The sequence below is a fragment of the Oncorhynchus mykiss genome, chromosome 8 (genome assembly GCF_013265735.2).
Source record: "Oncorhynchus mykiss isolate Arlee chromosome 8, USDA_OmykA_1.1, whole genome shotgun sequence".
Classification (NCBI taxonomy): Eukaryota; Metazoa; Chordata; class Actinopteri; order Salmoniformes; family Salmonidae; genus Oncorhynchus; species Oncorhynchus mykiss.
In genome coordinates this window covers 54,752,566-54,769,924 of record NC_048572.1, presented here as the reverse complement: position 1 = coordinate 54,769,924, position 17,359 = coordinate 54,752,566, and the positions used below count along the sequence as shown (strand labels likewise).

Genomic DNA, 17,359 nt, shown 5'->3' with positions numbered 1-17,359 from the left:
CTAATTTACACAATTTAACTTACCAGTGTGGACCCAATACAAACACATTCTACACATTTACAAACTACCTGTTTAAAGAGTTATTATAACCATGGTGTTATTTTGTTACTAAAGCTTATACATCTAATAACCTGACAATGATCCACATCATATGTGTAGACCAATCATGTGTGTTATGTAGCAAAACACAACTATCATTTTTTTAGGTTGCAAACCAGTGATATGAATCACTGTTGATCCGTCCTGTATCACGTTTCAGGAGAAGACCCAGATGCAGACAGTGTCGAAGTAACAAAAGTTTATTACTAGAACAGGGGGCAGGCAAAATGACAGGTCAAGGGCAGGCAAAGGTCAGTAATCCAGATCAGAGTCCATAAGGTACAGAACGGCAGGCAGTCTCAGGGTCAGGGCAGGCAGAGGTCAATAATCCAGGGTGGTGTGACAAGGTACAGAACGGCAGGCAGGCTCAGGGTCAGGGCAGACAGAATGGTCAAAACCGGGAAAACTAGAAAACAGGAACTAGAAAAGACAGGAGCATGGGGAAAAACGCTGGTAGGCTTGACTAACAAAACAAACTGGTAACAGAGAACACAGGTATAAATACACTGGGAAGATGAGCGACACCTGGAGGGGAGTGGAGAAAAGCACAAAGACAGGTGAAACAGATCAGGGTGTGACATCCTGTTCCGATCTAATGAGATGGATATAGGATTTCCTACGGCCTAGAATCGAAGCCTTTCCCAGGACAAAGCTAGGCCCCTCTTGGTTCTCATTGGCGAAGACTGAACCCAAGTTAGGGGTTATATGTCAGACTCTCCTACTCTCCACTTTGCCCAACATGTTATACTCCAGATGTTGTAAATAAACCCTTTTTAAGGTGCTATAACTTGTATTATTATTATTAACATCATTATTATAGGGATGTGAAACCCATAATCGAATGGCTTCAGACTGAGAATTTTTCACTGCCAGCGGAAAAGAGGTATTCGGAGTAGACTTTATCATCCTACGCTTCCGAATATATTACTCGCTAATGTTCAATAAAGTAGACAAGCTCAGGGTGAGGATCTCCTTCCATAGAGCCATCAAGGATTGTAACATACTCTGTTTCACGGAATCATGGCTCTCTCCGGATATACTGTCCCTGTCCATACAGCCAGCTTGGTTCTCAGTAATTCGCGCAGACAGGAATAAATACCTCTCCGGGAGGAAGGGTGGTGGTATGTTTCATGATTAACCACTCATGGTGTGATTGTGATAACGTACAGACACTCAAGTCCTTTTGTTCACCCGACCTAGAATACCTCATAATCAAATGCTGACCGTATTACCTCCCAAGAGAATTCTCTTCGGTTATAGTCACAGCCGTGTATATTCCCCCTCAAGCCGATACCACGATGGCCCTTAAGGAACTACACTACTCAGGAAACCACATATCTTGAGGCCACATTTATTGCAGCTGGGGATTTTAACAAAGCAAATTTTATGAAAATGCTACCGAAGTTCTGCCAACACATTGACTGTAGTACTAGCGCTGGGAAAACACTCGACCACTGCTATTCCCTCTTCCTGGATGCCTACAAGGCCATCCCCTGCCCTCCCTTCGGCAAATCAGATCACGACCACTTCCGCAGTGGCGACGATCAGTGGACGAGGCCATCCACTGCTTTCCACTCCTGTGAGTATCGCTGGCTTCCGATAAATGTTGGACTTGTGTTTGTTACTCCTTACTACTGAAGCGGTTCAGTGGAATAGGCAGTGAGGTAGACTTAGGTAGACGTAGGCCATTATTCAGAACATTATGGTATGCTGTGCACTGTCCGCTCCCGTGGAACGGTGAACCAATGTGTTTGGTGTTGGTATTCTCCGGCAGTAGATTGATAGTCTCAGTGGGTCCTTGCTAGGATGACACAATCAGTAGAGCAGCTACATAACTGACAATCGTGGCAATGCACTGGAGACCAAATGCATAATTGCCCTTTAAATCTTTGCATGAGTTAATTAGCTGGGGTTGGCTTACACATTATGTTTTAGATAAAATAACAGCATCTGTAGGAGAAGCGGCACCTGTCGCACCACCCTCCCTTCCGTCTGCCATCTTCCACATCATGTAACAAGGTAACTATCAAACTGTCTGGAACTAGATTAGCATCCGTTACCAAAAACGCAGGACTTGTTCACAAAGCTGACAATCTCCATTGGGTTGAGGTCAGGTGATTGCGGAGACCAGGTCATCTGATGCAGCACTCCATCACTCTCCTTCATGGACAAATAGCCCTTACACTCCCTGTGTTTGGGTCATTGTCCTGTTGAAAAACAAATGATAGTCCCACAAAGTGCAAACTTGATGGGATGACGTATTGCTGCAGAATGCTGTGGTAGCCATGCTGGGGAAGTGTGCCTTGAATTCTAAGTAAATCACTGACGGTGGTCACCAGCAAAGCACCCCCACACCATCACTCCTCCTCCTCCATGCTTCATGGTGAGAACCACACATGCAGAGATCATCCGTTCACCTAATCTGCGTCTCACAAAGGCACGGCGGTTGGAACCAAAAATCTCAAATTTGGACTCATTAGACCAAAGGACAGATTTCCACTGGTCTAATGTCCATTTCTCGTGTTTCTTGGCCCAAGCAAGTCTCTTCTTATTGGTGTCCTTTAATAGTGGTTTCTTTACAGAAATTCGACCATGAAGGCCTGATTCACGCAATCTCCTTTGAACAGTTGATGTTGAGATGTGTCAACAAGCATTTATTTGGGGTGAAATCTGAGGTGCAGTTAATTGCTGGTTTCTGAAGGCTGGTAACTCTGGATCTTCCCTTCCTGTGGCGGTCCTCGAGAGAGCCAGCTTCATCATAGCGATTAATGCTTTTTGCGATTGCACTTGATGAAACTTTCAAAGTTCTTGACATTTTCCTCCCATTGCCAACAAAGGGTATATAACAAAGTATTGAGAAACTTTTGTTATTGACCAAATACTTATTTTCCACCATAATTTGCAAATAAATTCAGGATTTCTGGATTTTCCCCCCTCATTTTGTCTGTCATAGTTGAAGTGTACCTATGATGACAATTACAGGCCTCTCTCATCTTTTTAAGTGGGAGAACATGCACAATTGGTGGCTGACTAAATAATTTTTTTGCCCCACTGTATGTGTTATTTCCTAGTTTTGATGTCTTCACTATTATTCTACAATGTATAAAATAGTACAAATAAAGAAAAACCCTTGAATGAGTAGGTGTGTCCAAACGTTTGACTTGTACTGTAACTTGGATCATTGTTATAGGGCTGTGAAACCCTGACCATTTCTCACTGGAAATTGCTGCTGACATTGAACATAGCTTAGGGTTAGGCTATTTAATTAATGTCAGACTTTCCCATGCCACTGTTCCCAACCCCGTATACACCATAGGTTGTAAATAAACCATTTGTCAGCTGATAACTTCTCATAACTTCTATCATTATTATTGGGCTGTGAAACCCATAGCCAAATGGCTTCTCACCATTTATTCACTGAGAGCAATTTATTTTTTTAAACAGGTAATGTCCATTTATTTACAGTAGTGTGTTGATTAATTATTGCTTTCTTCACTGGAAATACAGAATATGTATAAAAATGCCAAATACACCAAAAGCTAAATCAAGCAGAGATGTATGACTATTTAACCATGTTAATCATTACTGAAACATACAAACACTTAGCCAGTTAAAGATCATGAATACATGTCAACTAGATACAAATATTTGATAAAAAAAGAATTCATACAAAATGCCAAGAGTTGACTATAACATGAGTACAAACAAAGTGAGAGTGTGTAAGTGTTTGTGTGCGTGTGTGTGTATTCTGGAAAAAGTGAAGCCTTGTATTAAATGCATTATGAAGGAAATTGTGTAATGTAGGCTCCACAAAATATGAAATGCGTTATGAAAATGGTGTGGGCCTACTGTTGCCTACACGACAAGATGGCCTTTCTGACTGCAAGTGCACCAGTATCCCAAATTAATAATTGAAAACAAACAAAGAAAACAGGTTTGGAATTAATAATACATTTTTTTTAAACATAAGACTACTATTTTATTAGAATTATTTCGGTGACAACCTGGTTAATTAACAATATTGGGTTGTTAACAAATGTTTTAATTTTTTAATAAAAAAGGCAATGTTGAACACCATTGCCCATCATGCATTGCTCTAATAACTTTCAAAAGATTGTTCCGAAGTTTGCCCCCCAAAAATGTGTTTTCCTATGAATGGAGTTGCACAAAAATGTATGTCTTTTCACATTAATTAAGCCACACAAAAACACACAAAATCTGCTGAGATACTTTTTGTACATACAGTGGCATGCGAAAGTATCTCACCCCCTTGGCATTCTTCCTATTTTGTTGCCTTACAAACTGGAATGAAAGTTGATTTTGCGGGGGTTTGTATCATTTGATTTACACAACATACCTACCACTTTTAAGATGCAAAATATTTTTTATTGTGAAACAAACAAGAAATAAGACAAGAAAAACAGAAAACTTGAGCGTGCATAACTACTCACCCCCCACCCGAAGGTCAATACTTTGTACAACCACCTTTTGCAGCAATTAAAGCTGCAAGCCTCTTGGGGTATGTCTCTGTAAGCTTGGCACATCTAGCCACTGGGATTTTTGACCATTCTTCAAGGCAAAACTGCTCCAGCTCCTTCAAGTTGGATGGGTTCCGCTGGTGTACAGCAATCTTTAAGTCATAATCCAATTGAGAATCTGTGGTGAGGTCTGGGCTTTGACTAGGCCATTCCAAGACATTTAAATGTTTCCCCTTAAACCACTCGAGTGTTGCTTTTTAGCAGTATGCTTAGGGCCATCGTCCTGCTGGAAGGTGAACCTCTGTCCCAGTCTCAAATCTCTGGAAGACTGAAACAGGTTTTCCTTAAGAATTTTCCTGTATTTAGCGCCATCCATCATTCCTTCAATTCTGACCAGTTTCCCAGTCCCTGCTGATGAAAAACATCCCCACAGCATGACGCTGCCACCACTATGCTTCACTGTGGGGATGGTGCTCTCGGGGTGATGTAGGTGTTGGGCCCTCTCTTGGCAGGTTTGTTGTGGTGCCATATTCATTCATAAAAAAATTATAATGGATTTAATGGTGCTCCGTGGGATGTTCAAAGTGAATGATATTTGTTTATAACCCAACCCTGATCTGTATTTCTCCACAATTTTGTCCCTGACCTGTTTGTAGAGCTCCTTGGTCTTCATAGTGCTTTTTGCTTGGTGGTGACCCTTGCTTAGTGGTGTTGCAGACTCTGGGGCCTTTCAAAACAGGTGTAAATATACTGAGATCATGTGACAGATCATATGACACTTAGATTGCACACAGGTGGACTTTATTTAACTAATAATGTTACTTCTGAAGGTAATTGGTTGCACCAGGTCTTATTTAGGGGCTTCATAGCAAAGCACGTACCACTTTTCCTTTATGTAAAAAAAAAAATTTAACAAGTCATTTGGACTATTTTATGAATGTCCATTACATCAAATCAAAATAAAAATCAATTTAATTTACAGGTTGTAATGAAACAAAATAGAAAAAACGCCAAAGGGGGTGAATACTTTTGCCAGGCACTGTATTTACACGAATTGAGTGTGAGATTGTGTTGCAATGGGAGATGAGGCTGGGATTGGAGCTCCATCATGTAAGTGGGGACTCGGGGACTGAGGCCTGCTAGCTGTCACTGGTGATGTCTCATTTGTAACTTACCCTAGCTGGGTTATGTTCTATCATGGTGTGAGATGTATCACAGCTACAGTAAATGTATCGCATTTAATCAAAGACAAACAATGCCACCCCTCAGAGCCTGTTTCCTCTCTAGGTTTTCCGAGGGAGTTTTTCCTAGCCACTGTGCTTCTAACATCTGCGTTGTTTGCTATTTGGCATTTTAGGATGGGTTTCTGTATGAGCATTTTGTGATTGCTGATGTAAAAAGGGCTTTATAAATACATTTGATTGATTGAGCTCTCCCTAAGGTGTCATTTAGGGTAGAATCCACACAACTCAATTTGTTTGCCTTAATCGTGCATTGTTGTCAATGGGAGATTTCCCGCAAAATAATGAGTTATGCCTGCTCATCTTCAGTTGGGGTTCAGCCCGTAGAGACCAGTGCAACCACCACAGCTATTGCAGTCTTCATCAAAACCCTTAGCGCTCTGATTGCTTGTATGGAACTACATCTGAATAAAGGCGTCCTTTTGATTCACTGCATGGCATTAATCTCCACAATCAGCACTAACAACGTACCACTCCACTAACTCTCCGACCCAGATTCACAGTAGTAAGTGAGAGACTGAGATGTCCTCCTTTTTGAGGGTACATCATCTTCATAGGGTCCATCTGGGAGTGGAGCTGTCCAGGTTGGAGGGCTCACACCGCTCCTGACCTCCTCTCCTCTCCTTGACAGCTGCAGAGCTGCCTCCAGGGCAAGATTCTTTAAGAAATGCCAACCAGCATCAGCATCAGCATCAGGACCATAGAGATACAACTATAGAGAGGCTGATGTCATAGGACCTCGAACCATAGTTCCTCTCTAGTGCTCTATCTCTATGATCCAGACACTGACATACTCTCAGACAACCAAACTGGCTGTAGAGGTTGCCAGCTAGTTGAGCAAAATATCCTCAGTTTAGGGAAGGTGGGAAAATAAAGGCTAACACACTTAGATGTTAGAGTGTGATGAGGATATTCATTTGGATAGGAGAGCAACTCACTGAAATCGATGAACATTACATTAACTGAATTGATTTACAGACGATAGCAGTGAGTTGAATTGTCTTGAGTGCATCCCTCACGCTCGTGATGTTTGTTTTTTTAACCTTAATTTCTCCTCTCCCTCATTAGGCAACATCAGAAACACGGAGCGACTGAGCTACGACAAGCAGCTGCGCTACAAGATCATGGTGACCGCCTTCGACTGCGGCCAAAAGAGGGCGACGGAGAGTGTGGCGGTGCACATCGATGTCAAGCCCGTCTGCAAACCTGGCTGGCAAGGTCAGTGGCATCACAGAGGAAGACTCTGTTCACACTGCAAAGATCTAAGTTGCAGATCGCAAAAGTTACTAACAGGTTGCTAAGCATTCAATAAGTAGTTTGGCTTCCCCAAAGTTAGAGGCTACCACACTGTAGCAGAAATCAGTTTACTCCTCACAAAATGGCCGCCAGCATGACTCAGGGTACTTGTTTGCAGCACTATCAGTGTCTCTGCGTTTCGCCTTGCACTGTTCTTTTCTCCCTCTGAGAAAGAGGAGCTCTCATCATCCCTATCACACTCCTTGCTCTGGATTGTACAGTCCTCCTCGATTCTGTTTACCCAAGCAATCCAGGTCAGGGGCCCCTGTGGAGAAGGGAAGAGGGGAATACAGCATATCCCGTTTTAGAATAAAGCCCCAAGAGGGAAGAAAACATTGTTTAAGGAAAGCCGGTGGAACTTGACTGGATCTTGTCTCGTACCACTGTAGCAGTCACACAGTAAAAGCCTTCACAAGCGGACAGGGTCCCCCACTGCTTCCCTGTCAAAGACGTCATTAGGCCACTTCACGAGAAGAAAGGCTGGGAAGACGCCTTCATCTAATTACAAGAAATCTCTCCTTTCCTTAAAGGTTGAGTCCGCATTGGCAAAGTTCTCCCCAGCGCCTTTGTTATTGTTTTGGTATTGTTGATGAAACGAAGGTTGAGGAGCGTCAGGCAGTGTGGTTAATTAATGTATTTTTTTAAACAGTACATATTCTGTTGTTCTGTCACGTGTGCATTGATGTCTGAGGGGGGGGGGGGGGGGGGGGGGGACTGTTAGTTGTTTGCAGTTTGTTGTTGTAATATCCCAAACGGACGTGGCAGTTACACCAATTAAGGATTTTTAGATTTAAAGACAGTGTGTGATTCCTCTTGCTGGAAATGTAGCTTGAAATGGGGCCAGAGTTTTTCCATTACCTGAATGAAGGGGGGTAGCTTGATACTAAAGGGCAGCTCTCCATGAGACACTCACTGTAAATGTCACCCTCAAATAGAGCTATATCTAATAGTCCTCAAAGTCATGGCAACAGACGGTACATACAGCTGCAAAGTACTGTACAGAAAAGTGTGGCAATCCCACAATCTTTTTGTTTTAAGAGAGACATTGGTCGTACCCTTCAGACCAATAAGAAACATGAACACGTTATGCTCACAAGAAGCTCATAAATGTTGCATAATGGGCCGTAATGTGTAATAATTCCAGCCATAATCCCACATAGGCTAGTAGCCATTCATCTTGGCATATATAATCATAAATACAAGATGTAATAAGGCGTTAACATATTATGCCCATGACTTACATGACTATATATTCCATCAAGTAATTTATTTGACCTGATAATGAAATGTGTTGGAGTATGATTTGTGTCATTGAACAGAAAAGCCTTGTGTAATTGAATAGAAAAGCCTTGTGTAATTGAATAGAAAGTCTATTGAAATTATAGCTCTATTTGAAATCGTGCATGCAAGATTTCTATGGTCTTCAAGACAACACCAACACAGTATATGTTCATTACCAGGTTAGATAGATAGACGGACGGACGGACAGACATATAGATAATTGTATTGTCCTCCAAAAGAGAAAACTATACTGAACAAAAATATAAACACAACATGTAAAGTGTTGGTCCCGTGTTTCATGTGCTGAAATACATTTTCCCTATGCACAAAAAGCTTATTTCTCCCTAAAATGTTGTGTACAAATTTGTTTACATCCCTTTTAGTGAGCATTTCTCCTTTGCCAAGATAATTCATCCACCTGACAGGTGTGGCATGTCAAGAAGCTGATTAAACAGCATGATCATTACACAGGTGCACCTTGTGCTGGGGACAATAAAAGGCCCCTCTAAAATGTGCAGTTTTGTCACACAACACAATGTCTCAAGTTTTGAGGGAGCGTGCAATTCTCATGCTGACTGCAGGAATGTCCAACACAGCTGTTGCCAGAGAATTGAATGTTTATTTCTCTACCATACATCGCCTAAAACGCCATTTTAGACATTTTGGCAGTTTGTCCAACCGACCTCACAACTGCAGTCCACGTCAGCCCAGGACCTCCACATCCGGTTTCTTCACCTGCGGGATCATCTGAGGGATGCGTGTGTGTGAGGGGGGGGGGGGGGGGGGGGGGGGGGATATTCCTGTCAGTTATTAAGCCCTTTTGTGGGGAAAAAAACTAATTTTAATTGATTGGGCCTGGCTCCCCCGTGCGTGGGCCTGGTTCCCAAATGGCTGTGCCCATTGCCCAGTGAAATCCATAAATTAAAGCCTCATTTATTTGTTTCAATCGACTGATTTCCTTCTATGAACTGTAATTCGGTAGAATCTTTGAAATTGCTGCATGTGGCGTTTATAGTTTTGTTCAGTATACAACATGAGTATAACTCTTAATTAAAATCACAGGTGAAATCCTGTACCTTTTCTGTGCTAGCCTTCTAACAACATCCTTTCTCTGTCTGGCTCTCCCTGGGCATGTCATTTCTCTGTCTGGCTCTCCCTGGGCATGTCATTTCTCTGTCTGCCTCTCCCTGGGCATGTCATTTCTCTGTCTGCCTCTCCCTGGGCATGTCATTTGTCTCTCTGAGTGTTTGGCCTAGAATATATGACGGAATAGACTCGACAGCTGTCAACTCTCCGCTCTAAACACAGCAATAAAATGACTATAACTGCCCCTTAGACTATAAAGAAGGCCTGGTGCGGACCACAGATACATATGGAGGTTAATCGAAATGTAAAACGGGTGACAAAGATGACAGACGAAGCCGAGGGGAGGTGAGGCCTTCCTGCACTGGAGCTGTCAGGTTCCTTGAGTTTCTAATTTGCCTCTTGCGCTCTCCGTTTTCCGCCATCTCTCTCATCCTTTCTCTCTTAATACATCTACCTTTCTCTCGCCCTCTCTGTTCCGTTCTCTCCATCTCTCTCATCCTTTCTCTCTTACTACATCTACCTTTCTTTCGCCCTCTGTTCCGTTCTCTCCATCTCTCTCATCCTTTCTCTCTTACTACATCTACCTTTCTCTCGCCCTCTCTGTTCCGTTCTCTCCATCTCTCTCATCCTTTCTCTCTTACTACATCTACCTTTCTCTTGCCCTCTCTGTTCCGTTCTCTCATCCTTTCTCTCTTACTACATCTACCTTTCTCTCGCCCTCTCTGTTCCGTTCTCTCCATCTCTCTCATCCTTTCTCTCTTACTACATCTACCTTTCTTTCGCCCTCTGTTCCGTTCTCTCCATCTCTCTCATCCTTTCTCTCTTACTACATCTACCTTTCTCTCGCCCTCTCTGTTCCGTTCTCTCCATCTCTCTCATCCTTTCTCTCTTACTACATCTACCTTTCTCTTGCCCTCTCTGTTCCGTTCTCTCATCCTTTCTCTCTTACTACATCTACCTTTCTCTCGCCCTCTCTGTTCCGTTCTCTCCATCTCTCTCATCCTTTCTCTCTTACTACATCTACCTTTCTCTCGCCCTCTCTGTTCTGTTCTCTCCATCTCTCTCATCCTTTCTCTCTTACTACATCTACCTTTCTCTCGCCCTCTCTGTTCCGTTCTCTCCATCTCTCTCATCCTTTCTCTCTTACTACATCTACCTTTCTCTCGCCCTCTCTGTTCCGTTCTCTCCATCTCTCTCATCCTTTCTCTCTTACTACATCTACTTTTCTCTCGCCCTCTCTGTTCCGTTCTCTCCATCTCTCTGGTCATTATGCCACCTATCGTGGCAGATCCTTCTAGCCACCCATCCCATTTTTGCATTTTCATGCCATTTCCTGGCAATCTGGCATATCACTTTGGTCTGGTATAGAGCCATCAACATCCCTCTAGACTTCTTCTGACGATTGCCTCAGCACTTAAAGCCGCTTATTTTTTTCATTTTACTTCCCCACTCTTCTTATTCTACTGTTTCACTTATTTTCGTATTCTATTCCCCCCAGTTCTTATACTCTCATATTGCTGTGTGAAAAGGTCTGGGGGCTCCCTACCTGGTCTATGCATCCTTTTGATACAGACACTCTCTGATTTAATATATTTTACCTGTAGTTAGCTGATCTTGGTCTGCCACTCAATTGTATCGTTATAGAAATACCTGTAAACACAATCTTGTTTGTGACATAATTGGGCAGTGATTCATGTCAAATTAATCCCGTTGTGGTGATGTGTTAGCATGTTCATTAGCATTGAGAGCAAAGTTGATCATTGTAGCATTATAGCATTAGCTACAGGAGAAAAATTCCACTGAGTAGCCTAACACCTGATTTCATTTAAACTCAGAATGGTCAGCCTTTCTTTCTTTTTGTGTCAGATAAGGGTTATTGGTTTGATATGGAAGACCATGATAGCAGACCCCGTTCATACGTGTCGCCAACACTCAATTGTGTGACATGGATTAGCAAGCACAGTGGGTTAGCAGTTAGCATAGCGTAGCCTCCTGTGTCAGAACCTCACTTCCCCTTAAGCTTCTTGGTGTGTGAAGTCATCTGTCACCTGTTTAGCTTTAGTGAGGAGTGCTCCGTGACGCCTTCAAATTCAGAGGCTGGCTCTGGTATTCAGTGGAACCCTTTTCCTCTGTAGCATTGGCTCTGTGCTGGAGCTAGTCTGGCTATAGTAGTGAAAGATGCTGTAGGATAAAATATACTGAGCTGAAAACAGGCTAAGGGTCTGACCTTCACCCAAAGTGAAATACCAAACATGCAAATGGAGAATAATACAACAGTGGGAGAGCCTGGCCAGTGGCTGAAAGCATTTATCGTTTCTAGGTGATTATTTTGTATTTCTTAGTACTGTTTCAGAAGTAATGAAATGTTCTATTTAGAAATGTTTGTATCTACAGTAGCGCAATAGTGATCAAGCCAGTTTTGGCATCTGAATTACTAAGCATTAGGAAAAATACATGTTCTATTGGGAATAATAAACTATATATTTCTCCTGTTCTCCCAGGCTGGAACAAACGAATGGACTATGAGCCCGGAACAGGAAGCAAGCAACTGTTTCCCAAGATGCACCTTGAGACTTGTGACGGCCCGCTGTCGGCGGTGAGAGCCATGGTGGAGCTGCAGACCAGCCACATTGGGAAGGGCTGCGACCGAGAGACCTACTCTGAGAAGTCCCTACAGAAACTCTGTGGTAAGCCACAAGGGAAAGAGAGAAAAGAAAATAATAAAATGTTCTAATAACATTTCATCCTGTGTTCAGTTGCACATTGTGTAACGCGTTAATTACACTTATGACGTCATAGAGACAATTGGGTGTGTTGTTTCTATTTCACTCAACTCATTCATGGTTGTAACTACTCTAAATTCTAAATGTTTTGTCACGTTGAGTCATTTCATTGTAATTTGTAAATCTACAGGTAGGCGGCAGGTAGCCTAGCGGTTAAGAGCGTTGAGTCAGTAACTGAAAGGTCGCTGGTTTGAATCCCTGTGCTGACTAAGTGAAAAATCTGTCTGTGCCCTTGAGCAAGGCACTTAACCCTAACTTCTCTCTCCTCACGATCACAGTGAAAGTCCTGCTCTATAAGAGCATATGCTAAATGAAATGGCTATATTTGATCAACCTTATGAATCATTGTTATTAATAATTCTGGGAGGAAATCTCAAGTGAACATTTTCATTGTGAAATGTTGAAAATGTGAACGGTCCCAGATTTTCTATATATTTCTTCCTTGGATTTTATTTCCTGTTGTGAAAAACTGAAGCGTGATATGGTTGGTTTAAAAAATGTATATGCAGCAATAACAGTTTATTGTTCGACTCGAGCCTAAGTCTTGTGTTTGAGTAATGGCTACACATGCATACTTGATATGTTCATTTGGATGCAGAAGTCTTTCCCTACTCCTTTAGTATGCAACGTTTGCAAGCCAGGAGCTTTTCCAAAGCTCCATAATCGTTATCTAATATGCAACAAAACAAATTGTAATAGCAACATTGATTTCTGTGAGAGTACAAATACCGGTACACATAAATACAGAACGCACAGAGATTGCTCAAGAGGGCCAACATGTTATTTTCTAGAGCCACTTTAAAGATAATTGAATTTGGTCAACAACATCCTACCGTTCAATTTGAAAAATTTGTCCAAACAAAAAAAAAAATGGGTAAAAAATAAGGACTTTATTTCCTAAGCAGAGAATGGTTGGAATTTTGAATAATTCATAGCTTTTATGGTCAGACGTGGGCTGGTCAATACAAAAATAATATGAAAAGAAGGCAGGGGTCACGAATTTGACAAGGCCTTCTGAAAACTGTGCAGAGTGAGAGTATGAGACTGAATCTCATCAACTTCTCTCTCCTCCTGATCACAGTGAAAGTCCTGACACAGTTTTAAAGAGGCCTGGGCGTGGATTTATGCGTCCCTATCGATTGACAGGCTTGAATGTGGCATAGTTTTAAAAGAGCTGGCCTGTTTCTTCAAAGGGGTGGGTCGGGGTGTGGATTTCGGGGACAGAAACAAGTGTCTTAACATACAGGGTCATTCATTGCTCGTTAGATTCATACTGTCAACTCTTGTGTGACATGGAGAGGGTGACGCTGTGGTGAGAAATAGACAGATGGCAAATACCTTTTCCAACGAAGACTGTTCTGCAACAGTTCAGCATCTTATCTCCCGTACGACACCCTGCATGGACATTGTGGGATTAGAGGTTTTTAGGTATCTTCCAACTCAAACGTTACAAGTATCAGTCTCCTTTCAACCTTTGTGTCACTTTTCATGTGTCAAAATGTCACCCACAGACTGTTCTCATCTTTAATTGGTCCTCCAGGTGCGGCGTCCGGCAGCACGGACCTCCTCCCCGCCCCCAGCGCTTCCACCAATTGGACGGCCTCGCTGCTGACAGACAGTGGGCGGGATAGCGACCTCATCTTCCGCTTCGACGGGCGGCAGGCGTCCAACGTGCCGGAGCGGGTGGTTCCACAGAACCTGACTGACCAGTTCACCATCGCCACGTGGATGAAGCATGGGCCCAGCCCCGGTCTGAGGGCAGAGAAGGAGACCTTGCTCTGCAACTCTGACAAGACCGGTGAGACCAGGAAGGGGTTAAATTGTGGGATTTGATCCATCCTAGTTCATTGTTAATCAAAGCATGATTTTATGGTGGTGCGGTGGTGGAGCTATTGCCCAAACTGTCACAAGATTTTAAGAGAGAATCAAAGCAATAGCCACTATTCCAGCTACTATTTATTGTTCAATGTAATGTGTAAGAAAGGAGCTTCCAATGTGAAGACAGTTGGCGCCCAACGTGGAACATAAGGAACATTTTTGTGCCCAATCTGGAGTGGAGGTAGCGTAGTCGCGTAAATCCAGTGGTTGTTTTGTCATCTGTCGACCACTTCTAGTTTCAGAGTCAGACTGGAGCTGTGAAGGTGTGACTGGAGACAGGCGGCCTGACAGGCTCTTATTGATTCCATCGAGCTCTCCTCTCACACTGAGCGAAAAGGAGAATCCATCAATATGCACGGCCAAAACAGCCCTGTGTGTAACCCCAGCGGCTCCAAGGAAAAGCACAGGGGGGGGGGTTTATGATGAAAAGTGCCACCATGAGAGAAAAGCTGTGAAGTCACACACCTCATTAGCGTCCCACAGGGCCTTTCACAATGTCACAATGGCACAGGGAGCTTGTGACATTTATTGAGCTGCCTCGTGAAGTGGCAGGGTTTAATTCAAAGTGGCACACGTCAATAGCATTTACAGGACATTTTGCACCAATAAGCTCCTTTGTCCATAATGACAGATATAATTTCAGATACCACTTTAGCAGAGCATTTGTATAACATCATTTATTTTCACTCTTAACTGTGGAAAATAGCTTTTTTGGTTGAATATCTTGAAATATTCATTTTATTTTATGCAGTGTACCGTCTAGAATGTCTATGTTTTTCTGTGAATGAGAATAGAGGATATCTCTATTCTGTTCTGGCTAGATAAGGAAGTTAACATAACTCAAACGTTTATGAATGTTATAAGCCTGTAATTGCCAGTTTTCTGTAACATACCCATATCCTTCTACAGAGATGAACCGGCACCACTACTCCTTGTACGTCCACAACTGCCGTCTGGTTTTCCTGCTCAGGAGAGACTTCACCCAGGTTGACACCTTCCGCCCTGCAGAGTTCCACTGGAAACTGGAGCAGGTGAGCTGACCTATGACCTCTGACTTTTGACCCAGGAGAACCTCCACTGTTCCATTGTCTATACTAGCATACTACTTAGAATTAGGGCCGGCGCCAGAACGAACGGGTTGGAGGGGCATTTGATTTTCATAGGGGGCACGTTTTTTCCCCACTGGACCTCCTATGTGGATATATTGTACACTTTAATTTGTTTATATATATTGTTACAACTACGAAACAGAAAGCATTGGTGTTGGAACCATCAAGACGCACGGTCAGCAAGATGCATGGTTAAATGGTGACAACATGTGTGCTTGATAATAGTGAAAATCATCACAAAAGAAATAAATGGCATAGTGAATAGAAATGTTAATATGACAGCAGTCAAAAAGTCCATTGTCAGTTGGAGCATGCCCATGTCACATAGCGTAAACAACGAAAGCAGTTGAGTTGTGTTAGCCTATTTTGTTTCTTGCTTGAGATGTAGGACCTACTCTCTCAGTGAGGACATTTTGTGCAGATAATAGCCCGTGGAATTCTCACCAGCTTGTTCTATTCCAAACGGTGCCGTCCTCTCTCCGGTCTCACCGTTCCATTTGGTGGTGGCGTGGGCACCTGCTCACTGCTCACAGTTCTGTCTTTTTTTGCACTTAGGCCTCGGAGGTATAGGTTCAGGTTGAGGCTCAGAATGAGAAGAATACTCATCGGCGATGTCATCCTGATTCATTTCTTCCCCACCATCTGAGCCGTTTTCATTCAGATTTTGTAGCAACACTAACGCAGCATCCATTGGTCTTGGTCTTCTTGCCATTGTAAATTACTCACGCTCTCACCGTGTACTACAAGTAGGCCAGAGTAGACTGATAACAGAGTACATAACATTTTGACATTAGAATTAGAATCAATCAATGCAATAGAATGGCCCGCACTGTTCTTGATTCGCAATTGGTGATTACATAATTATGCATCATTTGTTTCCCCTTGCTCATCAACTCATCCATTTTCCCTCATCATACTTTATTTATTTAATCTGTTATTGTATGTGTGAAATTCGTTTCGGTATAGTTTAGGTTCACTTTCGAGGCAATTATCAGGGTGATTATGAACTGGGCACGGCATCTATCGTCAACTATTGGGAGGAGGGGAGCAGGCCCTGCTGTCGAGAGAAGGAGGGGCAACGGGGAAAACCATTAAAAAAATGACCTTCCCTCCTATAAGCTAAACAAGCTAAACACCTTCTTCGCCCGCTTTGAGGATAACACAGTGCAACTGACACGGCCCGCTACCAAGGACTGTGGGCTCTCCTTCTCCGTGACCCGAAGTGAGTAAGACATTTAAGCACGTTAACCTTCGCAGGGCTGCCGGCCCAGATGGCATCCCTAGCTGGCTGGTATGTTCACGGACATGTTCAATCTCTCCCTATCCCAGTCTGCTGTCCCCACATGCATCAAGATGGCCACCATTGTTCCTATACCCAAGAAAGCAAAGGTAACTGAACCAAATGACCCCGTAGCACTCACTTCTGTCATCATGAAGTGCTTGGAGAGACTAGTCAAGGATCATATCACCTCCACCTTACCTGTCACCTTAGACCCACTTCAATTTGCTTACCGCCCCAATAGATCGGCAGACGATGCAATCCCCATCGCACTGCATACTGCCCTATCCCATCTGGACAAGAGGAATACCTATGTAAGAATGCTGTTGATTGACTATAGCTCAGCATTCAACACCATAGTACCCTCCAAGCTCATCATTAAGCTTGAGGCCCTGGGTCTGAACTCCATCCTGTGCATCTGGGTCCTGGACTTCCTGATGGGCCGCCCCCAGGGGGTGAAGGTAGGAAACACATCAGTGACAAACAGTGTGATGAAGAAGGCACAATAATGCCTCTTCAACCTCAGGAGGCTGAAGAAATTTGGCATGGCACCTAAAAGCCTCACAAACTTTTACCGATGCACAATTGAGATGGGCTTTCCTCAATTCTATGGGCTTTCCTCTGACACCGCCTATTATATAGGTCCTGGATGGCAGGAAGTTTGGCTCCAGTAATGTGCCATATGCACTACCCTCTGTAGTGCCTTACGGTCAGATGCCGAGCAGTTGCCATACCAGGTGGTGATGCAACCGGTCAGGATGGTCTCGATGGTGCAGCTGTAGAACCTTTTGAGGATCTGTGGACCAATGCCAAATCTTTTCAGTCTGCT

At 43.2% G+C, this 17,359-nt stretch overlaps 1 protein-coding gene across 3 annotated transcripts in view; it reads left to right on the top strand.

Annotated features, from left to right (window-relative positions):
* LOC110530144 (calsyntenin-2) overlaps nucleotides 1-17,359 on the top strand; it is a 276,314-nt gene that overhangs the window by 205,222 nt on the left and 53,733 nt on the right. For all 3 annotated transcript variants that reach the window (XM_021612991.2, XM_036985700.1, XM_021612992.2), the window contains 4 exons: nucleotides 6,887-7,036; nucleotides 11,983-12,168; nucleotides 13,805-14,062; nucleotides 15,052-15,173. In XM_021612991.2, the coding sequence (XP_021468666.2) occupies nucleotides 6,887-7,036; nucleotides 11,983-12,168; nucleotides 13,805-14,062; nucleotides 15,052-15,173 (716 nt within the window). The remainder of the gene's footprint in view (nucleotides 1-6,886; nucleotides 7,037-11,982; nucleotides 12,169-13,804; nucleotides 14,063-15,051; nucleotides 15,174-17,359) is intronic.